At 39.5% G+C, this 17,500-nt stretch overlaps 1 protein-coding gene across 2 annotated transcripts in view; it reads right to left on the bottom strand.

Annotated features, from left to right (window-relative positions):
* Nucleotides 1–5,751: 5,751 nt before the first annotated feature.
* Nucleotides 5,752–17,500, bottom strand: part of LOC125032019 (NBAS subunit of NRZ tethering complex-like) — a 148,755-nt gene continuing 137,006 nt past the window's right edge. Inside the window, exons 30-40 of one of the 2 annotated variants that reach the window (XM_047622975.1) lie at nucleotides 17,265–17,398; nucleotides 16,191–17,083; nucleotides 15,900–16,071; nucleotides 11,153–11,293; nucleotides 9,559–9,750; nucleotides 8,986–9,186; nucleotides 8,384–8,614; nucleotides 7,584–7,718; nucleotides 7,227–7,397; nucleotides 7,005–7,115; nucleotides 5,752–6,790 (exon numbers count right to left, since the gene is read on the bottom strand). In XM_047622975.1, coding sequence (XP_047478931.1) covers nucleotides 6,629–6,790; nucleotides 7,005–7,115; nucleotides 7,227–7,397; nucleotides 7,584–7,718; nucleotides 8,384–8,614; nucleotides 8,986–9,186; nucleotides 9,559–9,750; nucleotides 11,153–11,293; nucleotides 15,900–16,071; nucleotides 16,191–17,083; nucleotides 17,265–17,398 — 2,543 coding nt within the window. In that variant the 3' untranslated portion in view covers nucleotides 5,752–6,628. The remainder of the gene's footprint in view (nucleotides 6,791–7,004; nucleotides 7,116–7,226; nucleotides 7,398–7,583; nucleotides 7,719–8,383; nucleotides 8,615–8,985; nucleotides 9,187–9,558; nucleotides 9,751–11,152; nucleotides 11,294–15,899; nucleotides 16,072–16,190; nucleotides 17,084–17,264; nucleotides 17,399–17,500) is intronic. The other variant, XM_047622976.1, reaches the window with a different exon arrangement.

The following is a 17,500-nucleotide window of genomic DNA, read 5'->3' as shown; positions in this document are numbered from 1 at the left end:
GGTACAACTGCTCAAAATACTCAGCCCAATGCACCCGGACCCCATGAGGATCTGAGATTTTCTGGCCGCTTGTTGAGCAGACTGCAGTCGTCTGTGAGGAGGGCTTGGAGGAGGCCTTGTTCCTTCTGAGCGGTGAGCTAGTCCTGCGCACCAGGGAACGATGCAAGTTGCAATTTCCTGACAATCAAGCCGCACAACAAGCATCTGTGACTTCCAGTGTCTCCCTTGAGATGAAATTCTGTCTTGCTCTTGGGCATTCACCAATCGATTCTTGGACTTCAGCGAGCATTTCACGCTTGAAGGTGTCCCGCAGAAGAACAGAGTCTGTCAGGCTCCCGAGTGCTGCGAAACGACCAGTGATAACCTTAGCAAACCCTTGGGCACACTCCCCCTCCCTCAATCTGTCCACATGAATCACCCTAAGGTGTTCATTGGAGCGACGGGGGGTTCTGATGTGGACCCGTCATAATCTATGATCAGTTCCACAGAACTCGGCGCTCCGATAAAGCCTGCAGCTCTGGAGGATCCTCCATCGAGTGCTAAATCCTCAAATTCTGGGACCTTGCAAAGTCCCGGCAAAGAAGGCTATTCTCGCTGCCAGCATCAGCTCCTGAGCCATGAGGACCGACAGACATCTCATAGCCAGCACAGTCGCAGCCAGATACCGCACTGAAATCACCCAGAACAATACGAATATCTCACCGAGGACAACTTTCTGTCACATATGCAAGTTTGGCGTAAAATATTTCTTTCACAAGTTTATACACATCCGTAGGAGCGTACACAGCAATAAGGGACATGAAGCCAAATGTAAACTTCAGTCTCAATACCATAATACGCTCATCGATTGGAGTGACCTCTACTACAGAGGGTTGAAGTCTGCTGGAGATGGCTATGGCTACTCCCTGGAGATGGTGGCCATCACACTACTCGTGCCACTGCCAGCTAATCTCACCTCCGAGAAAGCAGCCACCTCATCTTTCAGCTGCTTTAGCTCCCTCGACTGTAGTGGTAACCGATCGCCTGTTGCACTGAACGGACGTTCCAAGCCCCCATATATATATATGTGTGTGTGTGTGTGTGTGTGTGTGTGTGTGTGTGTGTGTGTGTGTGTGTGTGTGTGTGTGTGTGTGTGTGTGTGTGTGTGTGTGTGTGTGTGTGTGTGTGTGTGTGAATACATGTGAATAGTGAATTGAGAGAGGCCTATGTCCTGTAGTGGAATGAATGGCTGTGTAAAAAAAGAAAAAAACAAATCTTTATCTAACACAAAGACAAACACAGTAACGTGTACACAAAGATGAAAGGAAAACAGCCACAGTAAGAAAATTAAATTGAATTGTAACGTTTCGATATATATATAATATATATATATATATATATATATATATATATATATATATATATATATACACACACACATACATGTGTGAGTGTATGTACAAAACAAAACATGAATGAGTTCCCAATGTCCCTTTGGAGACATTGCCATGAGACATATTCAGATAAAGTACCTGGGCTTATATTTGGGTGTATATGTGTGTATGTGTGTGTGTGGGGGGGGGTGGGGGTACTACACTACTAAATTATGTAAAGCTCTCTATGACTTCAAAGACCTTGCCACAGTCTTGGGCCAGGAGACCTCTAGACCCAAGGATTCACTCCATTGTCAAATGCATCAAGAGTCATCAGCATATTCCAGAGACACAGATAGGATAGCAATATTGTCAGGAAAGTCAAGGTTGGTGGCCTTTGATATTGCCATGTTGCTTTACAGTGACTTTGGGCAGTATCTCTGTCCATGCAAGTGATGGTGTAAGAACACAGTATATAGGCTTGCTACAAGTACAATAATCCTTATTGGAATTCTCCCAACTCTCAGGATCTCTCATTGTAAAAAATGTCTTCTCAGGGTCAAAGTAGGCTGCAAGCAGTCCATGACCAAACTTATGATGGTATTCCACAATAACTCAATGTGCTAGAGTATGGTCTATTGTGGACTTGCCAGGAGTGAATCTAGATTGCTCCAATCTCTGGTGCCTTAGTAAGTACTCACAAATACATCTCAGAAAAATGTGAATGAGCATCTTGCCTGTATGCTGAGCAGTGCCATGGCAGTTGCTGCAGTTAAATCAATTCCCTTTCTCCTGGACCTTCAGCATGTCATTATCATAGGTTGCCATCAGTCTTTAGTTTTTCCACCCTTCAGCTTCCTTAGAGTTCTTTGCTGATGCAAGTGGTTGTGACACCACTTGCATCCAAACTACTGCTAGAGGATCAACCTCATACAACTGCTCAAAATACTCAGCTTAGCATTCACCAACCCCAACTTGATATAAGATGATCCATCCATCCACTGAGAGGACTACAGTCATCTGTGAGGAGGACTTGCAATTCAGTTTTTCTGAGCTTGGTAAGCAAGATCAAGGTCATTTAAGAAATGACCTACAACCTCCTCATAAAGGTTCCTGATTTACTGTTCCTTGTCCCTTCTCAATAGTGCACCAAGGAATAGCACAAATCTTGATTGCCATTCAGTCAAGCCATGTGGCACACATCTGTGGTTGCCTGTGAGATGAAATATGCCTTGATCTCGGTCATCTGCAAATGGACCTTTGAGCTATCTGACTGTCAAGTTTTCAAATACTGTGAACCAATCAGTGATAGACATGATGAACCTCCGCCTCCTCCTCCTCCTCCCTAAGTCTATCCAAGTGTAACACCCTAGGGTGAACACTTGGAGAGACAAGAGGTTCTGAAGTGGACCCAAAGAGGACCCACAATCAGTCGACATTTGGTAGCACAGAACTTGGTACTCTGGCAAATCCTACAGTTTTGAAGGATCCTCCAGTGAGTGGTAACAAGGATGTGGTTGATCTCTTTGGACAAAGTAACTGTATACCATGTCTAGTGATGTGGCTTTAAGTCTGGGACCTAGCAAAGTCCTGGAGAAGGAGGCTACTCTCACTGCTGGGATCAGCTCCTGAGCCATGAGGACAAATTGACATTTCGTAGCCAGCTTGATCACAACCAGATCACAACCAGAACAATGCGAATTTCTCACTGGGGACTAATGACTGGTACATTTTTCACATCGAGTTTGCAAACATCGTTACACAGCAATAGGAAATATGAAGCCAAAAGCATGGTTCAGTCTCAATGCCATAATACCCTCATAAGCAGGAGTAACCTATAAAACCGCAGATTGGAGTCGGCTGGAGATGATGACCATTGTTCCAGCCTAACCTCTAGTAAGTTTACCCACCCACACTGATCATGCTGCTGCCAGGTCTTCTTAACTCTGAGAGGGCAGCCGCTTCGACTCCCAACTGCTTCAGTTCCCTCAATATCTTGGGAAATCAATCAAGCTCCTTCCCAGACAGCCTGCCTGAAGTTAACCTTGGGCAGTCTCTCCAGATATATGCCACCTCTGCTGACCTTGGGCAGTCTCTTCAAATGTATGCCACCTCTGCCCCGTATAGAGGGGGACAGCAGGCTATGGGGCTTAAGTGTCCACCTGTGGGGTCCCCTAGGGCTTTACCCTACAGGCCTAACACTTGTTTGGCAGCTGCTGGAATGCAGGTGGAGAAAGTAACCACCACTCCCAGCCTGTGCCCCAGCAGTTGCCCTCCCAATGGGACCCACAGCCTACTTCACTTGCTGGGTGAGAGGGGATGTACCCTTCCTTCCAGCATTACCATTTATATGATGCACTGCCAGTGTATTTTTTCTTTGAGAGGTGGAGTGGCAAGGCCCACCTTTCCCGAGCAGCCCATTAATATTAGGGGGTTGGAGGGCAAGAGTTGGTATAAAGCCAGGCTGTAACCATAACTCTGCTCCGAGATCTCCACAGTTTAGCCTGATACCCAGTTTCTATGGGTGTCCATGATTGGCAAAGGAAGCTTATGTAGAGCTGCTACCATTCTTGCATCAGGCAGCTGCAAGTGAGAAGGCCTGCAAAGAAATTTACACTATCTAGGCTACTGTAGCATTACTTCACATCACCCTGAGCATGAAACAACCCCCCATTAGCAAGAATAACATAAAAAGGGTAAACATTAAATAAAAAGATACTGGTAATAAAAACAATAATAATGATGATAATAATAACGATATTGATAATAAAAATAATTATGATAATAATAATGATAATAATGATAATAACAAAAACAATAATAATAACTGTTCTAGTGATAATGATAATAGCGATACCAAAATAATTATGTCTAACCCTTTCCTTTTTCCATTTTTCCATCAGTTCCCTCCCTCCCTCACTCCCTCCCTCCCTCCCTCCCTCCCTCCCTCCCTCCCTCTCTCTCTCTCTCTCTCTCTCTCTCTTTCTCTCTTTCTCTCTTTCTCTCTTTCTCTCTTTCTCTCTTTCTCTCTTTCTCTCTTTCTCTCTTTCTCTCTTTCTCTCTCTCTCTCTCTCTCTCTCTCTCTCTCTCTTTCTCTCTCTCTCTCTTTCTCTCTCTCTCTCTTTCTCTCTTTCTTTCTTTCTCTCTTTCTCTCTATCTCTCTATCTCTCTATCTCTCTATCTCTCTATCTCTCTATCTCTCTATCTCTCTATCTCTCTATCTCTCTATCTCTCTATCTCTCTATCTCTCTATCTCTCTATCTCTCTCTCTCTCTCTCTCTTTCTCTTTCTCTTTCTCTTTCTCTTTCTCTTTCTCTTTCTCTCTCTCTCTCTCTCTCTCTCTCTCTCTCTCTCTCTCTCTCTCTCTCTCTATCCCTGCCTTTCTTTCTCTGTTCACACCCAACACTCTTTTCCTTTCCAAATCTTCTTTGTCTTAATTCTTACCTTTCACTTTTTCTTTCAAGCCCCCTTCCCTTCTTTCTCTTCCCCCCACAAATGTATTCCCAGAAAAAATCAAAACCAACCCCACCTACATTTGGGATCACTCACAACACACTGCCTCAGAAGGGGACAAGCAGCCTCCCAAGCCTACAAACCCTGAGATAAGAGAGCTTGAGAATACCACAGACATCAAATATTCACCTGCCTTTCTGCTTCCCCACCCTTCTGAAATGTAGATGATAGGAAGGAAGAGAAAGGGGAAGTGAAAAAGGAGGATCAGAAGATTTCTGATAACTAAGGAAGATGTATTCCTAATGAAAAAGAAGTCTGTACATGGAGGAACACAAACCAAGCCTGCCTTGGGTAAAGGGATAATAGAAAGATGGTCCACATGAAATATAATGAACATAACACTTACACCCACTTTGACACTCGGTGTAGCTAGCATTTTAGGAAGGGGTGGAACCTTTGATGGAAAAAAAAAGGTTAAACTCCCAGTGTGTTGTAACCTCTTGGCACCTTACAGGAATAAACTGTTAAATTTTATGTGCTTCTGGTCAACCATTCATCATTAAATATCAAATAATTTACAATTTTCAAAGGAGTCACGTCTCCCCCCCCCCCCCACCCCCCGCTATACTGATGGGTACAAAGCACCAGAAGAGAGACAAAAAGCAGAAATCCAGTATAGCCTTGCAAGAGGTGACACACAAGAGCTTCATCTGGTGGTAAAGTTATCTAACCTGTTATTCCAGTTAAGTGTGGAAGAAGAGGGGGAGATGATTGTGAGAACTAGTGAGTGGAATTCTTTATTTTCTAATGTCTAGGCAAGAAGTGCCATGTAGCTTTGCCTACATAATATTTCACTCAGGAAACTCAGGATATTTCACCAACATGAAGCCTATCAAGTATATATATTTTCCAATTCTAAGCAGAGGTATGTAATAAAAATATTAAATTTGAGTCACCCAAAGCCTTTATTGTGCATCTTACATGATTCCTTTAATTAGAATTCTACCAGTGTACCTAGGAGAGAAGTCTGTTATATCATATACAATGATAAATATAATCAACAAGCTTTCCCTGAAAGAAAAGAGCAAATGGAGTGAATACATTCTATCTATAAAAGTGAATCATGCACATCTTTAGGGAAACAGAAGCAAACTACATTAACATTAATAATAATAAAAAACAACAACAACAACAACAAAAAAATACATATCAACTGCTCTTCAGCCTTACTTCCATACAATTAAAAATGATCAAATTACAATAAATGTTTTGCTAAGTAGAAGCTATCTGATATCATAGTGCTAATTTCATTGTAAAAGTGGAGTTTTAATCATATAAAGCATCTATCCACTTTCCATTATCTGGAGAAAAAAATTGTGACATGCTTACTTCTCAGAAACTGCTTTGTATATTAGAAATGGCATTTATTTCTATGTGCAGAGAAAGGGGTAAAAAGCATGAGCTATTATGAAATACATTGATCTCTAAACCTCTGTGAGGGAAGTACTTTTTAAATGTGATATTACTTGTAGGATAACACTTATGCAATTATCTATCATTTGAACAAAATTAAATAAAAATTAAATCAAAGCACATTCAAATAAAAAGAATGTACACATAAGAGCACCACTCTCTAACTTTTAAGGAAACCTGTTTAATTTCCTGTTTCCAGTTACAAGAAGAAACATACCACAAATATTAATACACCAAATAAAACAAAGTTTGAGCTTAATAGCAACAATAAAATCCTGATAGAGTAACAAAGGAAGAGTCATTCCTAATGCATGAAGTAATTAAATTCTTATGTGAGAATCCATACAGATTCAAAGCCATTTTTTGTAAGTCTTGAGTACAGAAGAGATAGTCTGAAGAGCTTTGGGAACTGAGCTTTGCATGACAGTTAAACTGGCAGCTTCTTTGCAGAAACCTGCAGTCTCTAGCTGCTCAACTGCCTTTCTCAGCTGTGTCTTGTCCCCTGCCTCACTCTGTAGGATAAAGTAATACATGGGGGTAAAATAAACAGTTTGAGTCTTTTTTCATTAGAAGTAAAAGGCTGAGAGCAAGGGAGAGACTGATACTGGAAATAGATACAGAAATCTAAGTATTTACAAACATATTGGTAATAGCAAAAGAATCCCTAGAAAACATTAAAATGAGCCAGCAAAAAAGAACATAAAAGCAAAAACATTCATAACATACCAGGTAAGTCACTAGGGGACCATACAAAGGTGTAAGAACCACTTGTGCAACCAAGCCTCGTGGAATCAAGCTTGCTAACAAACCATTGTCATAGTCACGACTCTCTGTCACCTGGAAAATTAATAAACATAATCAGTATGAGTATAACATGCACAAGACAAAAACAGAAGTCAGATGTCTGGCAGATTTAAAGAAGGTACTGGTAAATCAAGATTGACTCACATCCAAATTTTTCTCCAACAAAGAGTTTAAATTCTTCATCATGTAGCCACTGACTTCAGGGTCATCACTCAAGAGAGCCACTTTGGAACTGTATTTCAATGCCACAGCACCAAAGTCCTCTTCTGCTATACACAACTGCTGCACCAACTCAACCAGGCAATTCTTTGGCAGCTGAAAAGTAATACCAAGCCAATCAAATTTTAATGTACTTTTTTCTCTTTTTAAATTACACTACTAAATCCATTACTAATTATATCCTTATAATAAAAAGCACAGACTTAAAAATCTTGCTGTCATAAAATAATAATAACCAATATGCAAGTGAATGTATCAGGTAGTTTATCAACCAAAACATACCTGATTTTGTGAGACAACTTTTTGTGTTGCTTCCCAGATGATCTCTAAACCACTTGGTGTGTTGTTATTCTTGGTTGCTTCAATAATTTTCCTAAACACTGATAGCCATGGATTGGTTAAGCTGTCCTGGTACTTCTGAAAAGCAGCATGAAAGCCTATTACAAAATATGTAAGGGCAAACTCTCTTATGGTCACATTTCTCTCTCTAGCATTCCTATGCAATATATTTTATATGTATAGACGTTTAAAGGTAAAAAAGTTGCCAATGAGTGACAGAGTGAAAGAGTATCCAAGCACTAAATCCTAGACCAATGTACGTGGCTCATCCCTCCTTTTCATCCGTGAGGGGCCTAAGTCAGGCCTATATGAAAACTGTTTCAACTATTACAACAAAATAGTGTAGGAAGTTGTACAGATAATCTCCTTATTTGATAGTATTGTACTGCTATTTTTTCCTTTGATTGTGCATAATGATTTAATAATTGCCCTTTCTGAGCTAAAATTCTAGGCCCAATTATTTAGTATTAGTTCCTTTAATATGATTGCCCATTCACACTTTAACATCTTGTTTTTCTCTTCTTTAGTTGCAAGCGACTCATCTAAATCTTGGTATTATTTATTATCTCCTAATTCTCAGTAAGGTTGTGAAACTGAGAAATAAATGATGTAATAAGTATCACTGGTTTTTGCTACAAGGAAGTTCTTTTACTCCTTAAACTAAACTGACATGTATTCTTTGCAGATACTTTAAGTTCTCCACAGCTGAAGAACCAAAACCCAGAGAGGAGAGAGAGTCTTACATCATCCTCAAATGGAGGCCACAACTTGAGCAGATCAATTAAAGCCTGAGTTTGCTGCAAAGTCTTGGTGTGTGCAATGAGCTTGGCAAGAAGAGCTGCCCTTCCTTCACTGCACGACACCTGATCAAGGGGGATGTCCAGCTCCTCCTCGTCCAGCCAGCCACGAGCCACAACACTTCCAGTTCGCAGTACACAAACCACCTGCAGGTCCTCTTCACTGAGTGATAGATGCTGCAAAAGAAAACCAAAATACAAACAAAAGAAACTAAACTGACCTTTGTTTTATACCCTATTATGCAATGGATACATGTATCAAACCATAAAATGGATTATTTACATTAAATAGATTTTTTTTTTTTAAATGAAGTTAGTTGATTTAATATCCAAGTTTTCTAACCATACAGCAAATGCAATCTGTATAAAAAGGGGAGATTGCATTTTTACAGGGTTTAAACTATATACAAGTAAAACTGCTCCATAAAAAAAAGGAACAGAACAATGAACTTGTATACAGTTACTAAGAAGGACAACCACAAGTGTTTCTTTTCATCTTAGTATACAAATTACTGTCTTAGATTTATGTATATGCATAAAGTTCCTACCTTTTCAGCAAGGGAAAGGGCCTCTACCCTGATTGTGAGAGGAACAGCTGCATCTTCTCCTAATGATCGCAAGTCCTGTAACACTTCCTCCTCAGATAAAAGCTCTCCTCCTTCATTAAGGTAAGTGGCTATTTGCGACAAGATGTGGTCAAGGATTTTCATCATGTCATACTCACACAGCTCCTTATGGTCTATTGCCACCTGGTAAAGTTTGATCAGTACATTAGGAACAGGTTCAGTTAACATAAAGTCATATCTAACACTTTTCTCATTATTTGTAATTATAACATTTATACAAATCAAATCAAATACTTACACCACAGACATAAAGCATTTATATGAGACAAAATAGGAGGCAAAACAAATCAATTAGAAAAGTGAGGCAAAAAATCAAACTATATTTCCTGCTTTAGATATTTTGGTCTGAATATGAAGGTTAGTTCCAAGTAGGAATTATTACCTTACCTTTATGAGTCTGTTCTAACTAAGGCAATATCATCTAAACTACACAATTAGCCTTCAACACTTCTACTTAGAAACCTCCCTCTGACATCTGATTGGCAGTCTTCTTACCTCAATATCTTGGTTCTTCCAGAAGCTCAGGATGATCCTTAGTGCTTGTAACAAGACATCGTCAGGGGCACAGGCAGCATCCTCTGGGTACACACTGAGGACCTCCTGCAAGATCTCCATGCTTGATCCCTCCAGAAGTACCCGGCAAGCAAGGGCACGGAGAGGTTCCTCGCTTCCACCACTCAGTGCAAACTGATGTTGTAAACATTCACAATTTGAATTTCTTTGTACAGTGTCAAATACTTGGACAAAATATCCAAGGATAAATAATGTTCACATACTATACATAAATATTTATTTTGACTTTTTGGAAGAACTCTATTTGTCTGTAGCAATAAGACCATACAAATGTATTTTCAATTTAAGTTCAAAAGAGGTATTAAAGAGTTTCCCTGGTTATTACCCTAATATCTGTTTACCCCAAGCTAAAAAGCAGTTTAGCACTTTAGGTACAGTGGCGTTGTGGCCGGACGGGTCCCCCCCCCCCCTCCCCTCCCTAGCAACAAAGAGTCAAGGGGCACCAAAGGCGCCCCAACACTTTTAACCAAGAGGCACCAAAAGCCTTCAAAAACAAAATGTAAACAAGATGACAACTCGGCATAGCTGCGTCCCAAGAGATAGTTCTCTTGGAGGGGGGGCACCAAAAACGACCAGTGCCCCCCCAGCCAATTTGGAGCCACCACGCCACTGGTGAGGTAAATAATGTTCACATACTATACATAAATATTTATTTTGACTTTTTGGAAGAACTCTATTTGTCTGTAGCAATAAGACCATACAAATGTATTTTCAATTTAAGTTCAAAAGAGGTATTAAAGAGTTTCCCTGGTTATTACCCTAATATCTGTTTACCCCAAGCTAAAAAGCAGTTTAGCACTTTAGGTACAGTGGCGTTGTGGCCGGACGGGTCCCCCCCCCCCCCCCTCCCCTCCCTAGCAACAAAGAGTCAAGGGGCACCAAAGGCGCCCCAACACTTTTAACCAAGAGGCACCAAAAGCCTTCAAAAACAAAATGTAAACAAGATGACAACTCGGCATAGCTGCGTCCCAAGAGATAGTTCTCTTGGAGGGGGGGCACCAAAAACGACCAGTGCCCCCCCAGCCAATTTGGAGCCACCACGCCACTGGTGAGGTATGTTGGCAATCATATCCACAGAGAATATATAGACACAGAATCAGGTAATGAAGATAAACTAAAATTGATAAAAAAAAGCCACATATAATTTTTTTTTAATATATGATGACTCATAATATGTTATATGTGAAAGGAAAGAATAATATTCCTGACTTTCTGCAATATGAATGTCCAAATGTTTTTGTATGAGAGTGTCAGTCTTTTAGAGTTTACTGTCTCCTGTGTCCCCAATTTAAAAAAAAATCTAATGACAGGGGTAATTTATGTGTTTCCCTAACCCTGGTCTAAAATAAGGGTAATATTAATTTGATTTGCCTTGTGGTGGTTCATGACAAATCACTGCTTTGTATTAGTAAGATAACAGTAATTACAATAATATTAGCAATAATAATAAATAATAATATACAATAATAATAATAATCCTATGGTAAGACTTCACACTTATCATGGTTATGCTTACCTTGTTTGCATAGTTGCAGAGAATCTGATCCTCGCTGTTCTGGAGCTTAAGGAATGTGTCAGAACGAAGGAGGTCCAAGTGGCCTCTCCATTGCTTGGCTGTTTCCCCTACCTCCTTCCACTTCCTTCCATCGTCAGGAACCTGCAGTGTCACAGTTGATTGAATTTCTTAAGTTATTTTGTGTGTGTGTGTGTGTGTGTGTGTGTGTGTGTGTGTGTGTGTGTGTGTGTGTGTGTGTGTGTGTGTGTGTGTGTGTGTGTGTACATGTGTGCATTTGTGTGTGTATGCATAATCTGGTTATAGTAATGTTTGCACGTGTTAATGCAAAGACATTTTAAAAAATTCTCTAAAAATCAAATAATCTTAGACAGCTTAGAAAGCTTTTCTAACAAACCCAAGTGAATTCTCTAAGACAGTTTGGAAGGTGCTAATCTACAATTGCTATGGCCAATGGAGTTTTACTACTGACATTCATGATATCCACCTGCAGTGTCTTACCACACATTCAAGAACATGGTATCAATACATACTACATGAATAATCCAATTTTGCCACAACAAGCCTACATTTCGACAATTTGAGAGTTTTTAAATGGAAATGGTATAGTATTTCCTGTAGCAGTGAAAAAGTAAGCATGCATCTATAATGGAGGGAAATACTGCAAATATACAGTATTTCTAAAAAAAAGTGCATAATCAAATGCATTTATATTTACACATGAATACTCATACATACACAGTGTGTGTGTGTGTGTGTGTGTGTGTGTGTGTGTGTGTGTGTGTGTGTGTGTGTGTGTGTGTGTGTGTGTGTGTGTGTGTGTGTGTGTGTGTGTGTGTGTTTCTGCATAAAGGAGTGTTTATATGTGTGTGTGTATGTGTTTTTAAATTGATGCACATTTTTGGCACACACCACGTTAATTGGGAAATTGTTCCATGTTTAAATAGTTTGGGAAACTGAACTTTCTGACATCTTAATCACCTCTTTTTACTTTCAACTTTACTGTGACCTCTTGTCCATCTTGTGTTCAAAATGATCTTTGTCTAACTTCACTCTTCCTGTTCAACATAGTTGAACAGCAAAATCATGTCACCCCTTTTTCTCCTTTCTTCCAAAGTAGTAAATCCTATTTTCTGTAGTCTCTCTTTGTAGCTCATATCTCTTAGAGAACTAAACCGCCTTTCACTCCACCTAGGTGTTCTAATTTCCATACAGTCTTCTATGACATGCTTTATCAAATGCCTTTTTAAAGTTTAAGTACATACAATCCAGCCAGCCTTTTCTTGTAATATTTCAGAAACTCATAAAAACAGAGGAGATTTGCTACACATGACCTTCCTTCCCTAAAACCAATGCTTATTTGATATAATTTTGTGTTTTTCAAGTACTTCAACCCATTGTTTCCTATTTAACCTTTCTAACAGCTTACAAACTACACTGGTTAATGAAACTGATTTACAATTTAGAGGGCTTTGTTTGTTGCCACTCTTCTATAAAGGTTTAATGTCAGCAAGTTTACATGAGTTTTCTAGCTTCCTTGTCTCACTAAATTTTGGAATATGAACAATAAAGGAGTACATGGTTCTTCAGCACATTCTCTAAGAACCCAGTTAGAAATCTCATCTGGGTCCCTCTTTTCAATATTCTGATTTACGTTTGTATGGTTATTTGCCATTTCAAAGTATCAGTCCTAAACAGACACTGACTGAAATTTCTCATTAAGGATATTGCACATTTCCTCTTCCTTACTATAAACAATGTTATTGTCTTTGATGGTGCTGATTTGATCTCTACTTTCAGTCTTACTATTTATATAGTTAAAGAAGAGCTTTGGTTGATTGGTACATTTATTGATTTACCCTTTTCAGAGTCTAAATTTGCCTCCCTTATGATTTGACTATACTCACTTCTTCCTACTTTATACCCTTGATATGCTGCCTGAGATTTAAGTCTTCTGAACCTTTTCCAAGGGAGCTGCATGTTCCCTCTCATTTGTTTTTTGATTCATAATTGAACCACTTTAGTCATTTCCTGCTACAGTTATAAATATTGATATAAATTTTTCTACTCCTTTTTTATAGACTTCACTAAGTTTTGAACATTGTATATCAGGGTTCTCATCATCCAGGAGTGTTTCCCAGTTCATGCCATCAAAGAAATCTTTAAGGCTTTTATAATTACATCTCTTGTCACTGAACTTTTCTTTCCTTACTTATGATTAGTTTTTCCTGTAACAGACAGTATTTTAGTTTAATTACTACATGGTCCTGTCTTCCTGGAAGAGGACAGTACTCTATATCCTTAATATCATCATTATGCTTTGTGAATATTAGGTCAATCATAGTCAGTCTATCTAACCCTCTTACCCAGGTATTATCTGTTAGACTTTGGAAAAGGCAATATTAATTTATGACTTCTTGAAATTTTGCATTCCACAAATCTGTCTGTGCTCTGGGATCGAAACCTTCCCGGTCAATTTTGCTATCAAAATCCTGTTACAAGAATTTCTTTTGCATTGGTTTCCAAATATATGAGTGTACTTGTCCATGTGGATGTTGGTATTGGTATAAGTGTTAGTGTTATAATTAATGTGAGAGTTTCTATTATAGTGTTTAAGATATCTATAATTTATTCATGCTTTAACTTCTATTAACTGCAAAATAATAAATGGAAATAATTGCACAAAAATGCAGAAGAGAAAGATAATGGTATCACAAACTGTAGATCTGTCAGAAAATTCAGAAAGTTTGTTGTAAAATCAAATAAAAAGTGTAAAATAAATAATAAATATTACAATGCACTATGCTCACCAGCCATCCCTCCTCCTCCTCCTCCTCTTCCTCACTTTCCTCCTCTTCTGTACACTATGCATTAAAGGAAAAGAGAGAGAGAGAGAGAGAGAGAGAGAGAGAGAGAGAGAGAGAGAGAGAGAGAGAGAGAGAGAGAGAGAGAGAGAGAGAGAGAGAGAGAGAGAGAGAGAGAGAGAGAGAGAGAGAGAGAGAGAGAGAGAGAGAGAGAGAGAGAGAGAGAGAGAGGAGAGAGAGAGAGGAGAGAGAGAGAGGAGAGAGAGAGGAGAGAGAGAGGAGAGAGAGAGGAGAGAGAGAGGAGAGAGAGAGGAGAGAGAGAGAGGAGGGAGAGAGGAGAGAGGAGAGAGAGAGAGAGAGGAGAGAGAGAGAGGAGAGAGAGAGAGGAGAGAGAGAGAGGAAAGAGAGAGGAGAGAGAGAGAGGAGAGAGAGAGGAAAGAGAGAGGAGAGAGAGAGGAGAGAGAGAGGAGAGAGAGAGGAGAGAGAGAGAGGAAGGAGAAAGAGAGAGAGAGAGAGAGAGAGAGAGAGAGAGAGAGAGAGAGAGAGAGAGAGAGAGAGAGAGAGAGAGAGAGAGAGAGAGAGAGAGAGAGAGAGAAAGAGGGACGAGTTAGAGAGAGAGAGAAAGAGAGAGAGAGAGAAAGAGAAAGAGAAAGAGAAGAGAGAGAGAGAGAGAGAAAGAGAATGAGAGAGAGAGAGAGAGAGAGAGAGAGAGAGAGAGAGAGAGAGAGAGAGAGAGAGAGAGAGAGAGAGAGAGAGAGAGAGAGAGAGAGAGAGAGAGAGAGAGAGAGAGAGAGAGAGAGAGAGAGAGAGAGAGAGAGAGAGAGAGAGAGAGAGAGAGAGAGAGAGAGAGAGAGAGAGAGAGAGAGAGAGAGAGAGAGAGAGAGAGAGAGAGAGAGAGAGAGAGAGAGAGAGAGAGAGAGAGAGAGAGAGAGAGAGAGAGAGAGAGAAGAGAGAGAAAGAGAGAGAAAGAGAGAGAAAGAGAGAGAAAGAGAGACGATTTAGAGAGAGAGAGAAAGAGAGACGAGTTAGAGAGAGAGAGAAAGAGGAGAGAGAGAGAGAGAGAGAGAGAGAGAGAGAGAGAGAGAGAGAGAGAGAGAGAGAGAGAGAGAGAGAGAGAGAGAGAGAGAGAGAGAGAGAGAGAGAAAAAGAGAAAGAAAGAGAATGTTACATTCTTGAAAAAGTTTTTAAATTTTCTGTAAATGTTCTAAATGGCAATTCAATACGTTATTCTCAAAGCATATATAATACTTCACAACTAATGTGATGATTCTTTATGAAACATGATAAACAGTTCTCTACACTTCAAAGTTCACAACTCCAATGTGTAAATCATTGTGTGATACCCCTGTATCCAAAATAAATACCAGTACAAATACAGGGTATGTGCATTTGCTTCTTGCAATGCAAAGTGGTGCATTTGGAAGTGTATGAAGGGAGGTGAATGTACTTAAAGATGAAAATAAAGATGAAAAATATAGTTTTAAGCGCAGATCTATATTTTCCACTTTTACCATCCTCTAACATGTCTGTTTATAAACATGGATTATAAAACAATAAAAAATTGAATATTACAGTAACATTGCTTTCATGTATGTCATCCTGTTGAATTTCTGTGTGATGAATCATATTTGCAGACTTTAAAATCTAGACTTTTTACTTGGAACCTTAAAATTTGTGATTCCTTTCCAACTTGCAAAATGATCTTTTTGCCCTTATGAGCACGCAAAAAATCTAATATACCTAATAATATTAATTTATATGAATAATTAAAGAGGACTTTTCTTGCCTCAGATATCTTTAGTAAAAATACATGATAATACATTAAAGACACTGAAATCACATAGTTAATATCTTTTCATTAAAGAGCAAAAAAAGCATCTCTGACACTAACATTTCCAACCATTAGAAACCATTAGCAACATCAGAGACAACTCAGCAGCACTCACCTGCTCTTTTCCCTCCTGCTCACTGCTGAATTTAATGACTTTCTGGCAGTACTCCATCCTTGCTTCCAGGGGCACCATCTTAGCACTTTCACTTGACAGCACCAACTGCTTTACAAACATCGTAACATCACTTGGATTCATCTTCTCCATGTACTCCTCACACGAATTAAACCTGAAAAGAAATATCCAGTTGACTGCATTTTGTAACATTATCTACCACTATTAGTTAAAATATATAAACCATACAACAAAAATCATAAATATCTGATATTATGTATCACAGCATCTTACCTTGTAATCCATGCATTTGCAGTCTTAGGTTTCCTGTCAGAAGAAAAATCAAAGAAATACTTCTGGGCCCAAGCACAGTAAATTGTACTTGGGTTAATTCCAGCATCCTTCATACTGGGAACATTTCTTGCCATTTTTGCAAGATTGTTGACATTCTGAGCTGTTAGGACAGGGCGCAACAGAGCCATGACATCTGTATCTGACTTCAGGAGCAGCTTGTAATTAAGTCCTTTGGCAGAACCCTTCAGTTTTTTCAAGAGTTTGATGTGGGATCCAGCTGCTTTGGCCTCGGCTTTCTTGCCTCCACACTGCTCAATCAGAGTGTAATAGAGCAAGAGACGCTCATGGTCACATCCACTCACTGTCAGGAACACAGTCTGCTCCATTCGGGATATGAATTCTCTGGGCTCTTTGCTCAGTTTCTCCACCAAGTTCTTTTCTTCTATGCACTGCTTGATGTCATTAGTAGAAATATCTGAATCAAATAAATGCTGCAAATAGGTCATATAAACTTGCCACAGAGAGACTTCATACTTCCTTGCTAATGTAAGAGCCAAGTCAAGCACCTCATTGTCATGAGTCATGGCCAGGCCTAAAACTGTATCCTCCTTATAGCTGCTGTCAACCAAGAACCTGTCAATGTCAACACCAGCTCCCAATCTCTGAAGAGCTTGGCCTTGTACATAGTCTGAGACGAGATCTTGGGTACTCTTGAAAAGGTCCACATACTGACAAAGCTGACTATTGAGCTTTGAAGAGTCCAATTCTTCAACCAGGCTTGTAACACTATCAATGACATCATTGGGGTCATGCAAGAAGACTGGGGCAACGCTTGGCTGTGTCCATGGGTGCAAACTTGTATATATTTGTAAAGCATAGTAGTAGAGTGTCATCTGTTGGGAAAATGTGCTAATTAGTTTAATCATATTAAGAAGCCTCACTAACTGTCTGATGAGCTATTCATTCCCCCATTAAAAAGTAACTCAAGATAATAATACACACTGATATAACAAAAAATATCAAATGACTAAATGCATCTCAGTTTCTATTACTTCTTTAACAAAGAATCATTACCTGTAAGGAAACATCTGTGCGTGGGAGGCTAGAAAGCACATCCTTGGCATCCTCTGGTTCCTGAAGCATCAACAGAAGGAAGAGACCTAAGGGCAAGTCCTCTTTCAGTACTGCTCGTGCAACTTCAGCAACCACTGAAAGTAAGAAGAATGTCAATCAGAATTGAATGCAAATGCAAAATACTACAACATGACCACCCAGACAGAGGAGGCCTGATGTGACCCAAAATGAGAAAA

This window comes from Penaeus chinensis, chromosome 14 (genome assembly GCF_019202785.1).
Source record: "Penaeus chinensis breed Huanghai No. 1 chromosome 14, ASM1920278v2, whole genome shotgun sequence".
Classification (NCBI taxonomy): domain Eukaryota; kingdom Metazoa; phylum Arthropoda; class Malacostraca; order Decapoda; family Penaeidae; genus Penaeus; species Penaeus chinensis.
Note: the sequence above shows the minus strand (reverse complement) of the source record. Positions and strands in the feature narration are given on the sequence as shown.